This window comes from Diabrotica undecimpunctata, chromosome 1 (assembly GCF_040954645.1).
Source record: "Diabrotica undecimpunctata isolate CICGRU chromosome 1, icDiaUnde3, whole genome shotgun sequence".
In the NCBI taxonomy this organism is placed as follows: Eukaryota; Metazoa; Arthropoda; class Insecta; order Coleoptera; family Chrysomelidae; genus Diabrotica; species Diabrotica undecimpunctata.
Genome location: NC_092803.1, coordinates 61,777,201 through 61,799,266, shown reverse-complemented (window position 1 = coordinate 61,799,266; position 22,066 = coordinate 61,777,201). Strand labels below are relative to the sequence as shown.

General features: G+C 30.9%; 1 protein-coding gene across 1 annotated transcript in view; it reads right to left on the bottom strand.

The window, feature by feature from the left end:
• Positions 1-22,066, bottom strand: part of LOC140450160 (fatty acid synthase-like) — a 126,461-nt gene that overhangs the window by 65,315 nt on the left and 39,080 nt on the right. Inside the window, exons 6-9 of the mRNA XM_072543613.1 lie at positions 19,914-20,152; positions 15,697-15,977; positions 9,005-9,348; positions 3,524-4,172 (exon numbers count right to left, since the gene is read on the bottom strand). Of these exons, the coding sequence (XP_072399714.1) occupies positions 3,524-4,172; positions 9,005-9,348; positions 15,697-15,977; positions 19,914-20,152 (1,513 nt within the window). The remainder of the gene's footprint in view (positions 1-3,523; positions 4,173-9,004; positions 9,349-15,696; positions 15,978-19,913; positions 20,153-22,066) is intronic.

The following is a 22,066-nucleotide window of genomic DNA, read 5'->3' as shown; positions in this document are numbered from 1 at the left end:
GCTACTAGGAATAGAGGACGGTTTATTTATACCGTAGATAATCACGTGGTTTGGGTAGAGGTTGGCGTGGGGGTTAGAGTAGTGATTGGCGCGGTAATTGACACGGGAGTACAAAAAGATAAAAATAACGCATCTAAATGGAAATTACTTATGCCTGATATATCTACTTCTAACGACCAAAATAAGGATGTCAAATCTAGTTGTAGGACATAACAAGCTAAAAGAAAAATAAGTCGATATAATGCACAATCCTGAAGATGATATTTCAAGTGCCAAATTAATCAATTTAATACCATCTACCATAAACGATGAGTTTTTCAATAATGATCTTGCGACAGAACTTGAAATGCCGGAAGATAAATTTACAATAAAAGATTAACTTCATTACAGTTTTAAATTTATTTTGAGAATGTATCCAGTATCAAAAATCAAGTGCGTTATTTCCTGAACCATTATTTGATAAAATTCCTTAAGTTTTACCAATGCTGTCATATTTACGATCAAGTTTTATGTCCATTGAATATGATAATGACTCTGTTAAAGATTCAAGTTTCACAAATAATAGTTTATCTTCGACTGAATCATCAGCTTCAAAGATCGATTCAGGATTAACAAATTTAAATTATGACGTGGATCAAGAAAATGAAAAGCCCATAAGCAGAAAAAGTTAACCCTTTAAACGGCGAAGAAACAAAAAGAAGCTGCTTAGAAAAGCTGCAAAGCATAAAAAAGTACTAGAGGAGTATCGGTACCTAACAGAAAAATTCGACCACTCTGTGGTATAAAGTGTTTGTTTGAGTACCTAAAAGAAAAGGCTGCTGTATCGAACTCCAAAGACTTCAGACAACTTTTGCGGTCACCAGAAAAATAAATTTATAATTTATAATCTACTGATACACTGTCGCAAACTACAATATAAAAAAGTGACTCAAACTTCTTGTGGTGAGTCACACCCAAAACGTAGGGAACAATGTTCACTCACTGATAGAAAAAATATAAACAGGTCTCTAAAATCTGGTCCTATATTATATACCAGCTCAATATAACACTTTTTTAATAGCCAAAAAGTTAGGGGCCTCTTATAAGGTGATTAAGAAAAGTTCCCAAATTTTTTATACTCTTAAAGATCTTAATGAATAAACTTTCATAAATTTCAATAAAAACACTACTGGAGAGACAATAAAATTTTATGGTATTGCAGTAATCATAGTTTAAAGGAAGCATCTAGATAATTTCTTCTAAAAAAATTCTTACGAAGATAACGACTATGCTTCCGTTAACGCCAGGGAATATCAAACTAGAAAAGCGTTGGTTCATTTTCAAAACTTGGACCTAAGAGTACCCTAGAAAGGTTGAATTCCTACCTTCAAGGCAAAATTCGACGGCTTACAGAGCTTACTGAATAACATAACAATTTTACAATGTTATTCTTATTTATAGAATAGTTAAAACTATCATCATCAAGAGCTATTCCATCCGTCGTCGAAAGTAAGCCACCCTTAGGTTTGTCCATTCATTTATGTTTGTTGTTTTTTGCCTCCATCTGGTTTGAGGTCTGCCTCTACTTCTCTTGTTTGCTCTTAGTCGCCATTCAATAATTCGTTTCGTTAGTTAAAATTATGATTAGAGTTAAACTATACTATTTAAGGTAATACCCTATTTTGAGATGTTTCCTTTTATTTTGTTTAATTCTTGACTTTAGTTTATATTCGTAGAATTTGATAAAGTTTTTTTAGTTTCAATGCGATGATTTTATTGATCTAACGAGACTACCTTATTTTTATTATTAGTGTCAAAACTGTATATTTTAAAAAGTTTCTTGTTGCAGAACTGTTTTCGACTAAGGAACATGTTTAATTCACCATAATTTTAATAACAGCTATAAACTGATTTGGTCCTCTAAGAAATTAACCTTCCAGTAAAACTTATTCCCTATTTTCTATAAAACAATCGATTTTGATTATGCCACTATTGCTGCTGATGAGCGATATATTTATACTGTTGAATATCTTTTAAAATCTATGAATACCATAAGCCATTTCATCAGTAAGTAATCATAATATTATGTACCTTTATGTACTTAGTATTTTAAGCATTTCTTTTAGTTTTATAGTTCTTAAATTTAGGAGTTAGCCTATTGGTTATTATTTTGATTAGTGTTTTTTAGTTCTTTTTTGTCGCCTATTTTGAACAGTAATAACGCAATTACTACCTACATTCTAATCACTAAATGTTTCTTGTGTTTACTGTTGCATTCATTAAATTATCTAAGACTGCGCTTGTAATTTATTCACCGTTTTGCATCAGGTCTGAAGTAATACCATCTTTTCCCGGGTGACACAAGAATGGATAACATTAAGAATAAACGTATTAGAAAAATTTAGGAGTGTCACCAATTCCAAAATAAAAATGTATAAATTAAGATACATAGGTTGCGTCCATCAAAATCAAAAGGATAATCGTGCACATGTGAAGTTGCTGAGAAGTAGTAAGTGAAGTAGTAAGAGAAGAAGGCCAAACAAGATATGGTGGAAGACGGTTACACAATCTACAATAAGCAATTATTTCATATTTAGAATACAACCTATGGAAAAAATATAATTAGGGATGGCAGAAAGATTGGTGATGATCAAACTTTTACAGTTGGGCATGAACTAAAAGAAAAGTTCTCATTAGCGTAAAATGTAAAGATAACTGCCAACAGAATTTAATTTTAAAATAAGTAGTGGCCTCGACCGTTACTTAATGGAAATTCATTTTATCTAACAATAAAACACTGAGAGAAAAAACCCAGTACCTTCTGCTCGATTACATATACAGGCAAAATATCAACAAAAATAGCCAAACACATAAAAAGAAAGGAATAACACCAGCTTTTGGAACAAATAGCAACTTAGGCAAATATATTAAGAACAACAAGAGCCAAAACAAAAAGCAATTACACAGCGGTGTATACAAACTTAAATGTGGCGACTGCTCAAAAACGTACATCGGTCAAACTGGTAGAACTTTTATCAAACGTATAGTAGAACATAAAAGGGCTTTCAATAATAGAAAAACAGACTCTACGTACACACTTCACCTTCTAGACCATAATCATTCTTTTAATGACGAATTTTAAATTCTTCACATTCAAAATAAAGGCCTTAAGCTATCTTTATTAGAATCTATGGAAATTAACAAATTAAAAAATACAGACATAATTCTGAATGACCAACTTGAGAGTTCTCCTCTCCTCAACTTATTCAGTTAAAGACTATAAAGTGTAATTACATACCAAAATAGATCACCTGAGAAAGGCACTCTGGCCGAAAAAACAGCTGTAGTAATAATAATTTAAAATAAATTTTGTGAAAGTGTTAAAAACAAAAGTTTTTTAGTGTTTTATTGTGAGATTTAATTTTTTAATTTAAATCAAATTAATTGAAATTTTTTATTTTATAAGGACATAATTATAAAATCAGAAAAGCATTCAAAGACAAAAATGAATTAAGTGATTTAAATGCTGTTTAAACATACTTACTTTCCTATAGCTGAGAGGAAAAACTTTTCATTATCATCGCTCGATCGATTGGTAATACTAATTTGTGTAGTTTCATTTCCCATTTCTCTCTTTAATATTGTTTGCAATAAACCGTGAGGAGCTACTTCTATAACAATTGCATCCTCAGGTATATGATCATACACTTGATCAAACAGTACAGGATTGCAGTAGTTATTGTTATGATATTCAGCGCAATTGTATTGTGCCCATTCTTCATGTTCCTTATGTAATGGAACGGAACTTGATATCCACTTTTTACTACGAGGTTTAGGATCCGGTATAACGTTTTTACAAAATTCTAGAAGAAACTTCCCAGCTTCTGCTAAATATTTGGTGTGAAAAGGTATTTCCGCTGATTTGAGCAATCTTGTAAAAATACCTTGTGCTGATAATTTTTCTACGAAAGCTTTGGTTGTTTCAAGTGTACCGGATATGGTGACATTATCTCTGGCATTTTGACAAGCAATAAAAACTCCTTCTGGAAGCATTTTGGATATCTCTTCTTTAGATAATCCTATAACTGCCATTTGTCCTGGAATTATTTTACAAGTTGTTGAAGCGTATCCTCTAGAGTACACTAATAAAGCTGCCTGTTCACAAGAAATGTGTCCATCTGCATAAGCGCAACCTAAAAATGTATAAAAAGAAAACGTACAGTTTCATTACATAATAATGAAACAATTACTGTAAAAACTGTTCTGATCATCATCTCATCATTTTCGTATTTTTTAATTAGATCATAAAATCTTTTTTTTTTTAATTTTATTTAAAAAGTGTCTCTATAAAAGGTATATTAATAAAAACCTTATCGGGCTACATCACAGTTTTCGGAATAACTATTCCATCATCAGTGCTATCTGGTTGTACATGTTGGAACCCACCAAATATGTGGGTAAAAACCTTTTAAATGTAGTTTTATTACCTTTCTATCTATCTATCTATCTATCTATCTAATTAGCCTTCTTTGGTCCATCTTTGGACATAGGCCTCCCCAATCCTTTTCCATTCTTCTCTGTCTATCGCTATAGTCATCCACCTAGATTAAAAACTATCATGTTTAAATTACAAAAGGAATTAATCACATGGCAAAGTAAGATTCCACTGAGGTTGCTAGTCCTTTTAGTGCTGTATTCAGCATATTTGATATTCTGTGTCTATATTACTTGTTAAACAAGGTGAAAAGCTCGGATTCGTTGGGAAAAATATTCCCATGTGAGATTATTTTGCATATTCACTTTCATGAGATACTCTTAAATAAGGTTCAAGACGTGGCCCAGGCAAAAAGTTAAAATTTATATAAACATTTTATTGTAAAACAAATTGTTTTTTTTTAGGTTTTTCGGATGATTATGAACAAAAAAGGCTTGTTGTAAGTTTTCTCTTCTTGGTCGTTTTCGAGTTGTGAATAATTTAAAATAGAAAAAACGCAAAATAACGATATTACTTTTGCAGTCATTAAGTGCCTAAATTCAAGCATAAGCCTTCTTCTATCAGACACCGATAACCATTTTGGGCTTTTTTATTTGACGCAATGTGTTTTTAATTATTAACAGCTTAACGCACAAATTTGCTTACAAAAAGACATCATGAAAAAATTGCTGTTTTTTTTATTATAGTAACATAAACTACCAACAGGGCTATTGTCCTCAGGTAGTGTGCTATGGATATAATCTAAAGTAAAAAATGCATACACAGTAAAACTTCTACATAATGAACACCAATGAGGGAAAGTAATTGACCGTTGTATAGATTTGTCCGTTGTGTAGGGTTGTCGCTAAATAAATTAAAATAAAAAAAGTTTCGATTTGTTTGATCTTTAATTGTACACTTTCATACATATTTGCGTAAGTATATACACAAATAATACAAAATACTAATGTAAACAAGGTAGGTATTACTTGTTAAAAAAATCAATAATTTTGGTTTGTTTTGAACATTATTTGTTATAATTTCTGACTTATTTAAAATTACATCAGATATTTTTTTATTTACTCTTGCATCACCCTTATATATATATATATATATATATATATATATATATATATATATATATATATATATATATATATATATATATATATATATATATATATATATATATATATAAAATAAGTCTTTTAATTTTACATAAACATAATTTAAATTACAACAATTTCTAGTTAGTTCAAAAAATGTTCAACTCCATGACTTTCGTAAAAGGTTGACAATTGCGAATTGCACCATTACTATCGTTTCTTAAAACGCACCTAATGAAACATGTTTTTATCGTTTTGGTTGAAACGTCTCTCCATGCTGCCAAAATCCAAATTAAGGCGTTAGCAATCGTTATAAACTTCTCCAGTTCAGCCGTTGATAAAGATCATTCTATAGATGATAACGTTCTTCTCATCAAAAACTTTCTATTAAGTTTTTAATTATTCCTTGGTCTAACGGTTGACAATGTGCTGTAGTATTAGATGGCAAAAATATTATCGATACGTTAGATAACTGAATATCCGGATGGGATGTTGCGTTGTCTAGGATTAAGAGAATTTTTATTTTTTGACGTTGCATTTTTCTGTCAAATTTGTGCAGCCAATATGTCATGATATTTCTGGTTATTCAGGCATTCATTGTAGTACCAGTCGACTTGAAGTTTATTAAAATAAAAAATTTTAAAACATCGAGGATTTTTACCTTAACTAATCACTAAAGGTTTTACATTTTTCCCATTTAAATTTGCACACAATAATACGGTCAGCTTTTCCTCAGCATATTTACCCCCAATGCACTTTTCATTATAAAAAGTAAAAGTTTTAAGGTAAGGCTCGATAATACAGACCAGTCTTGTTAGCGTTAAAAATATCTTCCGGTAAATAGCCACTTAATAAATTTCGCACTTTTCTTTGCCACTCTGAAAGGTGGCTAAGGTTAACATTTGCAGCTTCTCCAAAAATTGCTCAAAATTAAATGTTATGTCTTACGCAAAACTTGGTTAAGCCAACCGTTGGAAGCTTTAAAATTCAAATTGAGTTCTTTGCCGGCTCTAAAGCTCTTTCTTTTATTATCGGTCCAGATAATGGAATATTCTTACTTCTCACTTTACAAAACTAATTGTACACTATAGCATCGATGGCAACACCTTCAGTTTTAATACTCTTTTTTTGTTGAACAGTTCCACTTTCACTGTACCACTTTTTTAAATCGGCCTTTTTCTTTAAAATGTCACTAATTTGATTTTTCCTATTTAAATTTGTTCTGCCAAATCTCGAACACTAGAATTATTTTTTTAGATGCTTCTATCACCGATATTTTTTCTTCCAAATTTAAAAATATTCTTTTAATTGAAGACATTGTTACCCTTAGATTAGAGTATCGCAAATAAATTAGAAATATTGTTCTGTAGCTATTTTCTTGTGGCATCTTAAAGTAATTACTATTTTAATGGGAATAAGCCAGAATTGAAGTTTAAAACAAGTTTATTAAAGTTTTAATTTTCACTTCGGAAATCGTTCTCAAAATACAAAATTATTAAATTAAACAAATTTTGTTCTTTAAACAAATTCGCACATCTCGTGAATTAGAAATATCACGCACCAGTTTTCATCGAATGTTAAAGAAAATGAAGAGTGGTTGTTATCCTCCGCGTTTGTTGCATGCGTTATCTGAAGACCATCCAGATCGCAGGTACACTGGGTGCGCAAAAGACGACGCAAATTTTTACGAACGATTAGAGAAGAATTTGAATTTCTCCGTCCCAACTTGGAATTTCGTAGAAAGACTTGGTTCACTGTGTATAATCGTTGCCAAAAATGTATTGATGAAGGTATTTTACAGTTTGAACATAAATTGTAAAGCATGCACTTTTTTGTACCTACTTATTTACAATAAACAATAAACGTTTCTTTTACTCCAGTTATTAATATACAAAACGGTTAACTGACATTTGGTCCACTCTGTATATTATATATTTTAAAGTAAATGACTTTAAAATGATATTGCCAATATTGCTGAGTTGCATTCCTGGGACCATTTGATTGTCAGATAGTTTTCGATTACATGAAATCAACTTTAACTGAATAATCCGTCAGAAAAATGTTAGCATGTGGTTCGTCTTTAAAAAGACAACCACGTACCATGCTGACAGTACAATTCTCCTGTTAGTCATTCCACAGTAAATCATACGGAAAAACTCCTCATAATACTATCTCAACATGGTAAGTATTTGGTCTTCACCATCATACAGTTTTCTGCCTCTAAAGTTGGACATAGGCCTCCTCTAATTTGGCCTTGACGTCGTCTGTCCAGTGTGTAGGTAGTCAACCTCTGCTTCTTCTATCGGTTCGTTTAATTTTTTTTGGATCCACCACCCGTCATTCATTCCGGCCACATGACCCGCTCAGTTTCACTTCAGCCATGCTATAGGCCATATGACATCTGTGACCCTTGTCCTTCTTTTTATTCCTTCGTTTCTAACTCTGTCCCTGAGAGTCAGTCCAAGTAGCAAGCGTTCCATTTATCTTTGGGCTTCTCTCTGAGTTTGGTTGCTGTGGCCTGGGTTAAAGAGAGTATTTGGTGTTACATTTAGTTTATTTTCAATTAACACCAAACTCTGATTTTATATGTACGTTATTTAAAAACATAAATAATGTATCCTCGATATGTGATTGACTTACTGATAGTGTTATTTTGTTTTTATTGGTTTCCTCTTTTAATATGGGTAACCAGATCCTACTGTATTCTGCCGAGGAATTTGCGACGCAATTGATCTCATTTAGCATAATTAGAGCCGCTTTATTCAACTCTATGTTCATTTTCCCTTACGTGTTTACATATTTGAGATCTATCAAATTCTATATTTTTAATATAAGATTGATTTTCACTTATTCTTATACTTAATGATCTTGATGTTTTACCTAACTAAAAATGATCGCCTTTACAAGGTATTTTATATGTACAATTCTTTCTTCTTTCTTGGTCATTGTTAGGTTTAGTTTTAGATAAAATAGATCTCAATGTGTTTGTTAAATTTATTTCCTATCGTTTTAAGTTTTTTGATAATCTTTTTATGTATGGTTACTTTGAACTTATTATTTTGAACAAGAAATAATGGCGGAACGTTTTTACTATTAATGCTCTTAAAGAGGTAAGTTTAAAATTAAGAATATATAATTTTGTATTAAAACGTTTTCTTATGTATGTTAGTGTATTGCAGTAGTCTTAAAACTAAGTGTGTTTACTGTTAATATGTTTGACAAATAGTTGACATTTTAAAAATTCCTCACTTACAAACTATTCTGATGTTTTGGCAACGCTGTGAGGTTCTGACGTCGTAAATCTTGAATGACGTGCAATCATTTTTATATGAAAAATTCTATAGACTTGCTATTTAATGGTTGCAACTAATTAATATCATTTATTTGGAACACAAATATTTCCTTGCGATAAATATTCACCCAAGAATAAATAACAAATACTTACCAACTTCTCCTTGAGAATGACCACATATTCCATCGGGATAAATGTTTAGTGAGTACAAAACGTCCGTTAAAGCAAATTCTATGCATCCTATAGCAGAAATACAATTAGTAATGTCGTCAAACACTGATGGATCCTCACTTGTAATAATATTTATTAAGTCGACCCCATAAGGCGCTAATACTTTAGCGCAACGGTTTATGGTGTTTTTAAAAACAGGGATATTCATTAAGTCTTTGCCCATTTTGTTCCACTGTGATCCCATACCAGTATATACGAACCATATTGGACGTTGTTTATTATATCGTTCAACTTCTTTAGTCGGGCAATCTCCCAAGACTATATATCTGCAAGAAAATATTACTAAATCAAAAAAAATAAAAATAGAGTGTCTCATTTTTAAAATGACATGCAAAATTTCAACATATATGTATATATATATATATATATATATATATATATATATATATATATATATATATATGTGTGTGTGTGTGTGTGTGTGTGAGTTTTGGATGGGTTATAATATTTTGTATACATATATTACTCAAATTACTCAAACTTTTTACGTCTGAATCAGAATCAATAGAACGATAACTGTTTTCGGTATCTCTACCTCGTCAGCGGTTCAGGCTGATTTAGATTCAAACCGAAAGGTCCAACTAATGTCTCGAAGACGGCAAGGTACGAGAACGATTTACTAAAATTGTCGAAAGGCAATGTCTGGAGTAACCTCCAAGTGTTTGTAACTCCAAACTGTTAGTTATAATGTTTTATAATAACTGTTTTGATTATTTTTATTTTTATTCTATCAAATCCACATTTTAAGATAAAATGAGTTCAATATTATAAAAATACGTAAAAAAATGTCTAATTTGAGCTATGTTAAATTAAATTTGACCCAATTGTTAATGCAAAATTAATTATTAAAGGTATAAAAATGTAAATTTTTTCCATTTTTAGTTTCTGAAATAACTTTTGTAAAAATTATGCAAATATGTTTTATGCAAAAAGCATTATATTTTAGCTCTTTTAATTATAAATCAAATGAGACTTTGTCAGATCCTAATGGTCAATTTGTTTTGAAATTACGTTTAATTGTTTATAAAAATTCTTAAAATATTGTAAAATTTTACAAGGTTATAACATTTTTTTTATAAACAAAGATAGAGATCTAATTCTTTACGGATTCTGTTCTTGGTCGATTATATTTTTATGTAGAAATAAAAACATTTGATTAAAATATCTTTCAACTCCTTAGTTATTGTTTTAAAGTAGGGGTAGCTATTACGTTACAAATTAATTAAGCTATAGAGCTCCCTATACATTACACATATTTTTTACTTACAGCTAAACTCAAGACACAGATTAAAAAAAAAATTCTACGCCCAATAAAAGTAAAGTTAGCTTAATATGTTTAAAAAATCACAGCTGATTTGTTTGTAACAATTAAGAATTAAAATGGACGAAATTCAATAGTTAAAGGCCTGTATTTTATGAGGATACAATTTTTATTAAAAACACCGCTATTTATAGTCAAAAACATAGGTAAAGTTAACTATATTTTCTCGTGGACGAATTGGCTTCGTGGTAGAGGAGCTCTTCTCCTGTTGGTCCGTAAAGAAAAAATTCTGAACTTTAAATCCCCGGCGCTCGTAAAACATCTTAAACATCTCGGTAAATATGGACCAATTTATATTAATATATAATATATAACCGTAATCCGCGGTTACTTGTATAGCCGATCGAGACGCATTTCTCTCGAACGGACCTTGGCAAAGCTTCTTGTGGTTGGTCCTATCCGTATGTAGGTAGGAAGGGTTCTACTAGGTCGGTCGTCTGGTCTGATGTGTTTCTGACTTTTATTTATTATCGTTTTCTATGTTGGAAGCCTTTGAGGATCATCTCGTTGGTTTAGACTGTTGGGATTTTTTTCTATTTTTCTAATTTCGCGTTTTCTTTTAATTTTAATGTTAGTTAGCACCCTAGTTTGGTTCTATTTTATTGTATGTTCTGTGTTTGAGACGTGTTGTGCAAGGGACGTCGTTTTTTCTATTTTTTCTATGGTATTTTGATGTTCTTCTTGTCTATCAATGATTTTTGGGTTGGTCTGTCCAATGTACGTGTTAACGAACAGCTGTCAGAAGAAATTGAAATTAGATGTGGAGTAAGACAGGAATGCGTATTGTCGCCAATTCTTTTCAACGCCTACTCTGAAGAGGTCCTGAAAAAAGCTCTTGAGGGTGAAACAGCTGGAATAAAGGTAAATGGAGTTCCCATTAACAACATTAGATATGCGGACGACACTGTGATTTTAGCCGAAAACATTGAAGATCTTCAGAGACTGGTGACCAGAATAGCAGAGTATGGAAAAGAGTATGGTCTAACAATGAATGTCAAGAAGACGAAATTTATGAGAATATCGAAAACTCAAAGAAATAACGAGAATCTTCTAATAAACGAAACCAACGTCGAACAAGTGGACAAATATGCATACCTGGGAACAATGATTAACTCCACAAATGATTACAATCAGGAGATAAAAATAAGAATAGAAAAGGTTAGAGCAAATTTCAACAAAATGAGAAGAGTTCTATGTACCAGGGATTTAAAACTGGAACTAAGAGTTAGGTTGGCGAGGTGCTATGTTTTTTCGACCTTATTTTATGGAATGGAATCTTGGACCTTGAATGCTACATCAATGAAAAAACTGGAATCATTTGAGCTGTGGGTGTACAGAAGAATTCTGAAAATATCATGGACAGAACACGTCACAAACAAAGAGGTTCTGAGAAGGATGAACAAAGAAATGGAAATTTTAAATTCAATAAAAACAAAAAAATTGGAATATCTCGGACATATTACACGTGGAGAGAAATACACCTTGCTCCAACTGATCATGCAGGGAAAGATCCAAGGAAAGAGAAGCATAGGGAGGCGTAGAATGTCATGGCTGCGCAACCTGAGAGAGTGGTACGCATGTACATCAAATGAACTTTTCAGAGCAGCCGTCTCAAAAGTTCGAATAGCTATGATGATTGCCGACCTCCGCCGCGGAGATGGCACTTGAAGAAGAAGTCCAATGTACGATTTTTCACTGTCCCCACATGGAATCTCGTATACTCCTTGATTTTCTAACAATATTTTTGTTTTGACGAATGGTAAAATAACTGAGATTTTTCTGTCGGTATTAAATATCTTTTCTATATTATGTTTTCTTAGCACTCTCCCTATTTTTTCTATTGTACCCTTTACATATGGTAGAATGGCTTTTGCAATAGAGTTTGGCGTCTTCTGTTGGGTTCTTAATTCTTTCTTGAACATCATGAACCTCTTTAATGGTATTATGTTGAGAAGCCGTTTTTGCTTGGCGCTATTTTTACATTACGCATTTCTTTAGTTTTATCTTCTTCGTCTCTCAGTCTTTAGGATCGTATAATCAGGGTTTTAATGACTGAATGTAATTTTGCAAGATGGTAATGTGAATCGGCATGTAGATATCTGTATGTATGTGTATATTTTTGATACACCCGTCTTTCTTATTAATTATTAACACATCTAAAAATGGTAGTTGTTCGTTTCCTTCCAGTTCGATAGTAAACTGATTTTATGTGTTCTAAAAATACAATTAGTTTTTACTTTCCATGTGTCTAGATTATAAAAGTATAATCCACGTACCTAAGCCAAAGTTTCGTTTGTGTTTGGCTGTTCCTATTGTACGCTGTTCTTTTTCTTGCATGAATAGGTATGCTATTACCGGTGACAGTGGTGAATCCGTCGGTGCTCCTTTAACTTGTTTATATGTATATTGCTCCTTATAGATGAGATATGTGTTATTTAAGCAGTGTTTTGTTAGATTTAGAGTATACTGTTTTATTGGATACGTTCTGCTTATATTTTCTAATAAGTCATCTTTAAGAACATTCGAAAGAGTGAGTCCACATCGAAGCTGACTAACAAATGTCCCGGCTCGAAAGTCACATCTTTTATAGGCTCGATGGAGTGACTTGCATTATTGACCTAAGAATCTGCATCTTTTGCATATGGTTATCGCTATTCAGCCAGCAATTTTGCCAGTGGTTATAGAGGAAATCCGATAGAACTTACTATTGGCCGCAATGGTAATCCTGCCTTGTGTACCTTCGGTAGGCCGTAAAGTTTTAGACATCTTGACGTCTTTTCTCTAGGTATGAGATGTAACTGATGTTCTTTTTTTATATCTGAGGCTTTGATCTTGGCATTTGTTAATTTTTCTAGATATGTTGTAGGGTCCAACGAAATTCTTTGATATATCTTATCGTTTAGAATATCGTTTATTTTTGCTTTGTAGTCTTGAGTATTCTTTACTACTGTGGCGTTATGTTTGTGAGCTAGAAGTTTTCTGGTTTTATGTTAGCCTAACCTAAAAATATATCTAACAAAAATAGAAGAGACATGGACAGTATAGAGTGTACTTTATGTTCAAATGAACTACAACTGTAAAGGTAAAGTCGTATTAAATATTGTGTATAAGAGTATGGTTCTTTCCAGAGCCTTCTTTCAGTGCGTCATTAATTATGACGTCATATGGTATATTGGACGTTTCGAATATTATTTCATGTAATTATAGCTGACAAATGCCAGAATCGTACTTAGCCATAGGTGAAAAGCTTATGACACTTAACTAGTACTTTTATTGCAAGGTAGATTAAGTAGTAATCAATATTGTTTATTAAATTTATAAATATATAAACATTCAAAAATGACAACAAAACGATCCATTTATTGTTTTTTTTTTATAATTATTTCACGACATATCAACTAATGATATATTTAAAACAAAACATGGGATGTGGCACTTCGGGAGTGACCGAGGAGAGAAACATAGATTTCTTATGTAAGGAGCGATGGGTTTAATTTACTTTAATTTATTTTATTTTATTCCATTCTATTTTATTTTATTTCTATTCGATTCGATTCGATAATAGATTCGATAGTCGATTCGATACGATAATCGATTCGATTAGGTTCAATAATAGATTCGATTTGATTCGATATTTGATTATATATTCGATATTTGATTCGATTCGATGATCGATTAGATTCGATTCCGATTCAATTCGATAATGGATTCGATTCGATTGTATTTTATTGTATTTTATTATATTTAATTTTATTATATTTTATTGTATTTTGATTCGGTTCAATAATCAATTTGATTCGATAGTTACTTCGATTCGATTCGATTTCATTCGATAATCGATTCGATTTCTTTCGATAATCGATTCGAATGGAAATCGATTCGATTCGATAAAATCTATTCTATTCGATTTGATAATCAATTTAATTCGATAATCGATTAGATTAGATAATCGATTCGATTAAATGCGATAATCGATTCTATTTGATTAGATAATCGATTAGATTTGATATAAGATTCGATTCGATTTGATAATTAATTCGATAAGATTTGATATTTGATTCGGTTCATTTATTTATTAATAATTTGGGTTGAAGACTAATGGCTACTGATTCGCTCATTGTGATGGAATAATCAGATTCTTTTTGGATACCTTCATTTGCCAATCGTCTTATAGTTGGCAAATAAAATCCTAAAGCCTCAGTTACACGCTGACCACTAGGTAAAACAATTTTATTTTCAGCTTAATTTTAAACTTATTTCACCAACAGTAGAAATTGTTAATAAAGCTTCCTTTCTTAATTGAAAATAGTTAAGTAATTTGAGTATCAGTACTTGTTCCATTTCCGTATATCTTGGCATTTCAATATTTAAATCAAAAAGTAAGTAATCCAAAACACAAAATAATGCATAGCGCTGTGAAATAATGTCAAATACTGACCTGTACGTCAGGATAGCGTACAAAGGATAGCCAACATGAATGAAGTTTTACGTCAAATGTTCGTAATTCGGTAATTAATTGGTTTTAGAAAGGGCGCTTTTTAAATATTACCGAATCAAAATTAGGAATAGACCGCTTATGCATATAACACTGCAATATTTTTGTGTTTAATTACGGAGCTACCGCTTTTTCCGTCACATACATCGAAAGAAATCGAAAAACTGTGACGCGCTGAAAGAAGGCTCTGAGAAGAACTTTATAATGTAACTGTTTGTATGAGAAATAAATCCGTTGGTTACACTGTTTTCTCACCTAATAGACCTTCCTAGGACTTCAAATAAATATTAGCCAAATTCAAAACAAAAATTAGCCAAATCGATTCAGTCGCTCTCGATTTATTATAAAAACAGTTATAAGAACATAAAATGTCGTTTGATAAATGTTATTTTATGATATTCTATAACTATATGGATTAAATGAACTAAAACTATAGAGGTGAAGTCGTATAAAACATTTTGAACTTACACTTAATTAAAAAAAGAGTCACTCATCAAAATAAAAATATCCTATCAACTAAGTTGGCCAACAAGTACACTTTCACAAAATTTTATTGCAATCGGTTCAGTAGTTTTTTAATATTAGCTTGGACAAATAAGATGACACGAGATTTTTATATATATATATATATATATATATATATATATATATATATATATATTTATATATATATATATATATATATATATATTTATATATATATATATATATATATATATATATATATATATATATATATATAATCAATAAAAGGCTTAAACTGATAATTAATAAAGTCATACAATAGAAGATACAAACCCTCTGTAATTGTGTCCATCTACATTAAGCTTATGAATCTCGTTTACCATGGCTAAAAATTCTGAATCATCCTGGTTCTTTTCAACGCCTTCTAAAAAATGTAAAACTGCTTCTTCTGTTCTTCCCGACACCTGGACTAAACGGTTTTTGAGATGTATTTGTTTTACGGCAGATTTCTCCCTTTTATTTGAATCTATAATTATGTGTGTATTTGCTCCTCCGAATCCAAAACAATTTACTCCTATACTTCCGCCGTTAAATTTAGTATTTTTCGTAATTACCTGAAATATTTGGGTTTCATAAGAACACATATTTGTATAAATATTCTTTTAATACAATACTATGCAACAACATACTTAAAGTTACTGATCTGTATATAGGTTAAATCTAAATATGTACAAGAGCATAAATGTAACCTACAATGGCAATAAAAGAACTGACTCAAAAGAAAATAATTATTTCCATCCATAGTTAATCAAAATATTGATTATCATAAATCGGAGGTTCATAAATCATTATGAACCTCCGCCATTTGAAATATCTCTCGCTTCAGGTAAGGTTAAAACTTTTTTCTTACAATTTAATACATATTTTTTACTTTATTCTTCTTATTGTCTTATTCTCATTATTATTACTGAATCACACAATACCAAGTTTTTGAAAATTTAATCTCAGTAGGCCTACACCAATCTTCTTCTTAAAGTGCCTATCCGTTCCGGATGTTGGCGATCATCACGGCTATCTTTACTTTATTTATTGCAGCGCGGAACAGTTCAGTGGTAGTCGTGTTATACCACTTTCGTAAATTTTGAAGCCAGGAAATGCGTCTTCTTCCCGGTCCTATCTTACCATTTACTTTCCCTTGGAGAATCAGCTGGAGAAGGCCGTAACGTTCTTGATTTCTCATTACATGTCCTAGATATTCCAACTTTTTAGTTTTGACGGTGATGAGAATTTCACATTCTTTCCCCATTCTACGCAGGACCTCCACATTAGTAACTCTGTCAACCCAGGATATACGTAAGATGCGCCTATAACACCACATTTCGAAAGCTTCGAGCCGATTCATAGATGCAACAGTCAGTGTCCATGCTTCCATTCCGTAGAGCAGAACAGTGAATATGTAGCAATTCAATAGACAGCTTTTTGTTTTTAATGATATGTCTCGACTGTTGAAAATGGTTCTCATTCTAACGAATGCTGCTTTTGCTTTTATTATTCGCTGTTTAATTTCTGTTGAATGGTCCCATTGGCTATTTAAATTGGTGCCTAGATATGTATATTGCTCGACTCTTTCGATATTCTGTTGGTTGATTGTAAGTTGAGCGTTTAGTATTGGTTTTTTACTAATTGTCATAAATTTGGTTTTCTTTATGTTAAGAGCTAGTCCGTATCTGTTGCTGACTTCTGTTATGCAATTTGTTAATATCTGTAAGTCATTCAGATTATCGGCAAAAACTATAGTGTCATCTGCATATCTAATGTTATTCAACCATTCACCGTTTATTAGTATTCCTTTCGTACAACCGTCTAAAGATTCCTTAAATACCCATTCAGAATAAATGTTGAACAACAATGGAGACAAAATACAGACATATATTCACTTAATAAACTATGGTTAATAAAAATACAATATATTTAAATAAACCTAACCTAACACCGTATTTACATAACAATCTATAAAGCTTGTTTGGTTACAGAACAAGAAGATGTTAAATCTGAGGATGAATTGCCCAAATGAAGTAAAAATAGGCAAAAACATGAGAGTAAAAAATCAATAATAGAAGGAGAAAATAAATTCTGGCATGGAATGTGAAACTAACAAAGGAAAACTAGCTCTCAGTAATGCAAACTGTAACTGCAGTTTCAAATGTGTAGAAAAGATATCAGAATAGTCACGCAAGAATGCATTTATAAAATTTTGAAAATTAAGGTCATTTTCTTGTCAGAATAAAGGTTGATTAAACAAATGGCACCTAAATTTAGATGCACTAGAACTGGATTAAAATTTCCTAAATTTACATGCAACCAATTTTACATTCAAATTGGTGAAACTACTGTTCAAACTTTTCAAATATCAGATGGCCGGATGATGAGAGCACTTAAAAAGTGGAAAAAAGGACATTAACCAGGATCAGACAAATAAGGAAGTGAAATACCAGTAAATAAAATCACTGAGGAAAAAATTAGTATTTTCCGGAAACATATTTCATTAATTCCCTCATACCAGTCTCATTATGCTAAAGCTCGAAACCCAAAGAGAAAATATTTTCCTCTTGACCTTAATATACAATTTATGTATAACTTATATATGAAGTATTGCACAGTGGAAAATATTTTACTTGTTAACAAGTTAATTTACCATAGATGCTTCAACAATGACTTTAACTTGCACTTTGCATTCATGTTCCACGTTTAAATTCCCGTTCAAAATATGACAAGCACAAAGTAGAAATGTCAATTTTAGAAGATGAAACAGCAAAGCACTTGAAAGTACAATATGAGCTTAATCTTCTAAAGATAGAGGCTGCTCAAATATCTATAAAAGTAGATGTAGAAAAGTCAAAGCAAACCAGTTCACTTTTGACTTGCAGAAAGCTCTACCTTTGCCAGTTCTAACCACTTCTGTGGCTTATTATAAAAGAAACATGTAGGTATACAATCTAAGATCATATAAGCTATCAACCGATTTAGGCTTATACATGGGATGAGACAATTGGTTCGCAAAAAATTATTTCTTGTGTTAGAAAACATATTACTACAAAAACATCATCAAAATATGTTACCATGACACTTATCGTGATACTTGTCGTGACACTTGCATGGCTCAGAATTAAAATTGAAAGGTTTAAGTGTGTCTTATGAGATGTCTTCAAAGTAGTGATAAGGTCAAAATTATTGACCATAAATTTATGGTAAGTGGTCACTTTTTTCTCCCTAATGATTTTGAGTTTGGATCCATAAAATCTTACGCAAGAGGTAAGATCATTTATGTTCCGGCAGATTGGCGCTCCATAATCGCAAAATCAAGAGAGAAGAAACCTTTATTGTAATAAAAATGCCAGGCCAACTCTACAAAGAATCTTAAAGCAGCAATTAAAAAGAGGAAAAAAATGTAACAATCAAACAAGTGCCATTCGATTAGTGAAGGAAGAACCATTTAGGCTATATTACAAGGAAACTCTTAACGAGACTTTTCCATTTTCCGCTTTATGTCTAAAGTCAGCAAAACCTGTTTGAATGAATAATTTCATTGAGACAAATTGATCTGGAAAATTTACACCCTGCACCAAGACCTGTGGCTATGGAAAGAAGAAGGACGTGCCAGATTTACTTTCATACAATTCACCTAACCATGTTTACTTTCAGGGACTTGTTGAAACAACAGAAAGACAGGATATAGGCCCACTGGATTTAGTTGATATTGATTAACATTATCGAGATATTTTATTGCAAAAAAAGAACATTATGATTGTATTAGTGTAGTTATTTGAGTAAAACATAAAATTTGCGTATAATTTTTTTAATTTTTTTAATTTCAGTTTACATCAAAAATCCTGTTTTTTCAAATGCAGTGGCGTAAGTCACTTTAAACTGTATAAAATACAACTACAAAACTACATAAATGATTTAAAATTATTATTACATTTAGACAAAGATACCTTCCAAAGCAATATACAACAAGAAAAGTGCTTTATATGAAATTTATATGAAATTATTTTAAAACGAGAAGTATCGAAAAAAATTTTTGTGATACTTCTCGTTTAAAAATAATTTCATTTAAATATAATTATTATTTTTACATTTTATTTAGTTTATATAATAAATAAATTTACTATGAAATGATATATATTTATATTTTATTATTAATTTATTACCTCGTCTGAATTTGACGGGTCTGTCAGAAGTAAACAACAGATGCTTTATCATTACGTTAGCGGGTGGCTCAAACATAATAATTTATTGAAATATTTTAATATAATATAGTTTGTTTAAAATATAAATAATGGAATAAATAATAATGTTATTTTATTTAATTTTAAAATATTATTTGAATTTTAAAAATACAGAAAACATAGTGTTGAATCTTCGCGCTAGTCTACTGTATCGCCTACTGTGTCATCTTTTTTATTACTAAATTACTAAACTAATATTATCTTAGTATAACTACCTACATTGTTTTTTTAACTACTTTTGACAGAAATAACCATGTTTACCTTAATTTTGTTATCTCTTATTCCAGGTAAGGAATTATCTATGGATTCAGTATGAAGATTTGCTGGTATAATGCCTGTTTCCATAGCAATTATAGCTTTTGTTAAAGAACACATCCCTGACGCAATTTCTGAATGGCCCATGTTAGATTTAACAGCTCCAATAAGTAGAGGCTTCGCTCTCTTTTGGCAATGGTATTTTGCAAGAGCTTCGCATTCGGCTAAATCACCAGTCAGGGTACCTTAGAAGATTTAATATTTAAAATATTTTAACTATTCATTATCATAAAACACATTAGTAAAATACAAGAAATAAGATCAGAATTTATGGGAAAATGAAATAAAAAAAGCGTAGAACGCAAAATTACATCCCTATTATTGCTAATACATGTACAATAAAAAGGTGACCAACTGTACTTATTTACTGAGTTTTGTACTCTTTTTTCGCAAACCGTACTCTTTTTAAATCCTGTACTCTGAAAGTACTCATTTGTATAATTTTATACTCATTTGTATTTCTAAAACATTTTTTAGATTATTTTGTTTCAATTTTATTAATTAAATATTTAAAATTATTTTGACAGTGATTTCAAATAATCTGACTTTTATTTTGTTATTTGGAAATTACGTTGCTAATTTATTCACAATCAGAATATTGCATTTTTTCTTTATTACTGTACTAATTTTATTTAAACAGCGACCTCTAAGTATTGCACAAAACAAATATTATGTTAAAAATCTTGAATATGTTGCATGTGTGAGTCCATTTTAAATAGGTAAAAAGAAATACGAGAAAGACTTACTCACAATTACTTTATTCTACCACCAACTACCGGTTTGGCATACTATAATTTGTTATGCATATTTAGGTCAACGGTACATGATAAACTAAATGCTGAAATTATAATAGACCATATTAGGTTCTGTCTGGTACAAAATATATAGCAATTATGCCAATATTATATGTGTGTGATTTATTAAATATGAATTTAAATTGAATAAATAAAAATTAAGTAAGTGCAAAATTATTTAGTGAAAATTGAATATAAATAAACGTTACTTACAAGCCGATATAAGGATTATTATTAAATGTTTAAGAAAACATAGCTTAAAAATCCGTTATAGTAAAAAAATGATATTGCTCACGAAGATTGATGACATAATAACTCAAATCGATATTAGAGTTACCCGACTAGAGCATAGCGCTAAAGGAGCTATTCCGATAATCAAAAATGGCTAAGGACCTCCGAATAATGGCGTGGAACGCAAATGGACTGTTACAACATCAAATCTTGTTGCAAGCAGTGCTAGACATTGAGAAAATTGATCTGTGTCTTGGTTTTGAAACACACTTTACCAAACAGTCATATGTAAAATTTAAGGGGTATAGAGTATATTCTACTGTACACCCAGATAATGCAGCTAAAAGAGAAAGCGTTAACATCTTGCATCACGAGGAATTAAAATATGCAACTGAGCACATACAAGCTACAACAGTCTGTGTGAAGATGAAAACACATACCGTAAATATAAGTTTAATATAATTGTACTACTAGACACTCCATTAAAAGAGAACAATATAAAAAGTTTATAAACACTTTAGGAAAAAGATACATCATCGGTGGCGACTTTAATGCAAAGAATACCCACTGGGGCTCTAGGCTAACTACAACAAAGGAAAAGAACTATTATCTGTTGTTAAGGAACAAAAGGGTGAAGTAACCTCTACTGGTATACCAACATACTGGCCTACCAATGGGAACAAAATTCCAGACCTGATAGATTTCTTTATCTGCAAAAATATCTCAGCTAACTATCTGGATATCAATGACGGCTGGGACATAAACTCTGATCACTTACCGATAATTTTAACTTTGAGTGATACAGTGATTAAAAAAGAGTTCAATCTAATATTGACTAATTAAAAAACTGACTTGAAGAGCTTCAAAATAAACCTTGAATACAAAATTATTCTTGCTGTGCCATTGAGAAAATCTAAGAAACTTGATGACGAATTAGAGGTGTTTATAAAAAATATATCTAACAGGCAGCTTAGGAAAATACTTTCACAATAACTTCTAGAACAAAAGGGAACAACTATCCAAAAGAAATCAGAGAACTCTTCAATTAATTCTTTTTAAGTAATTTAACAACTG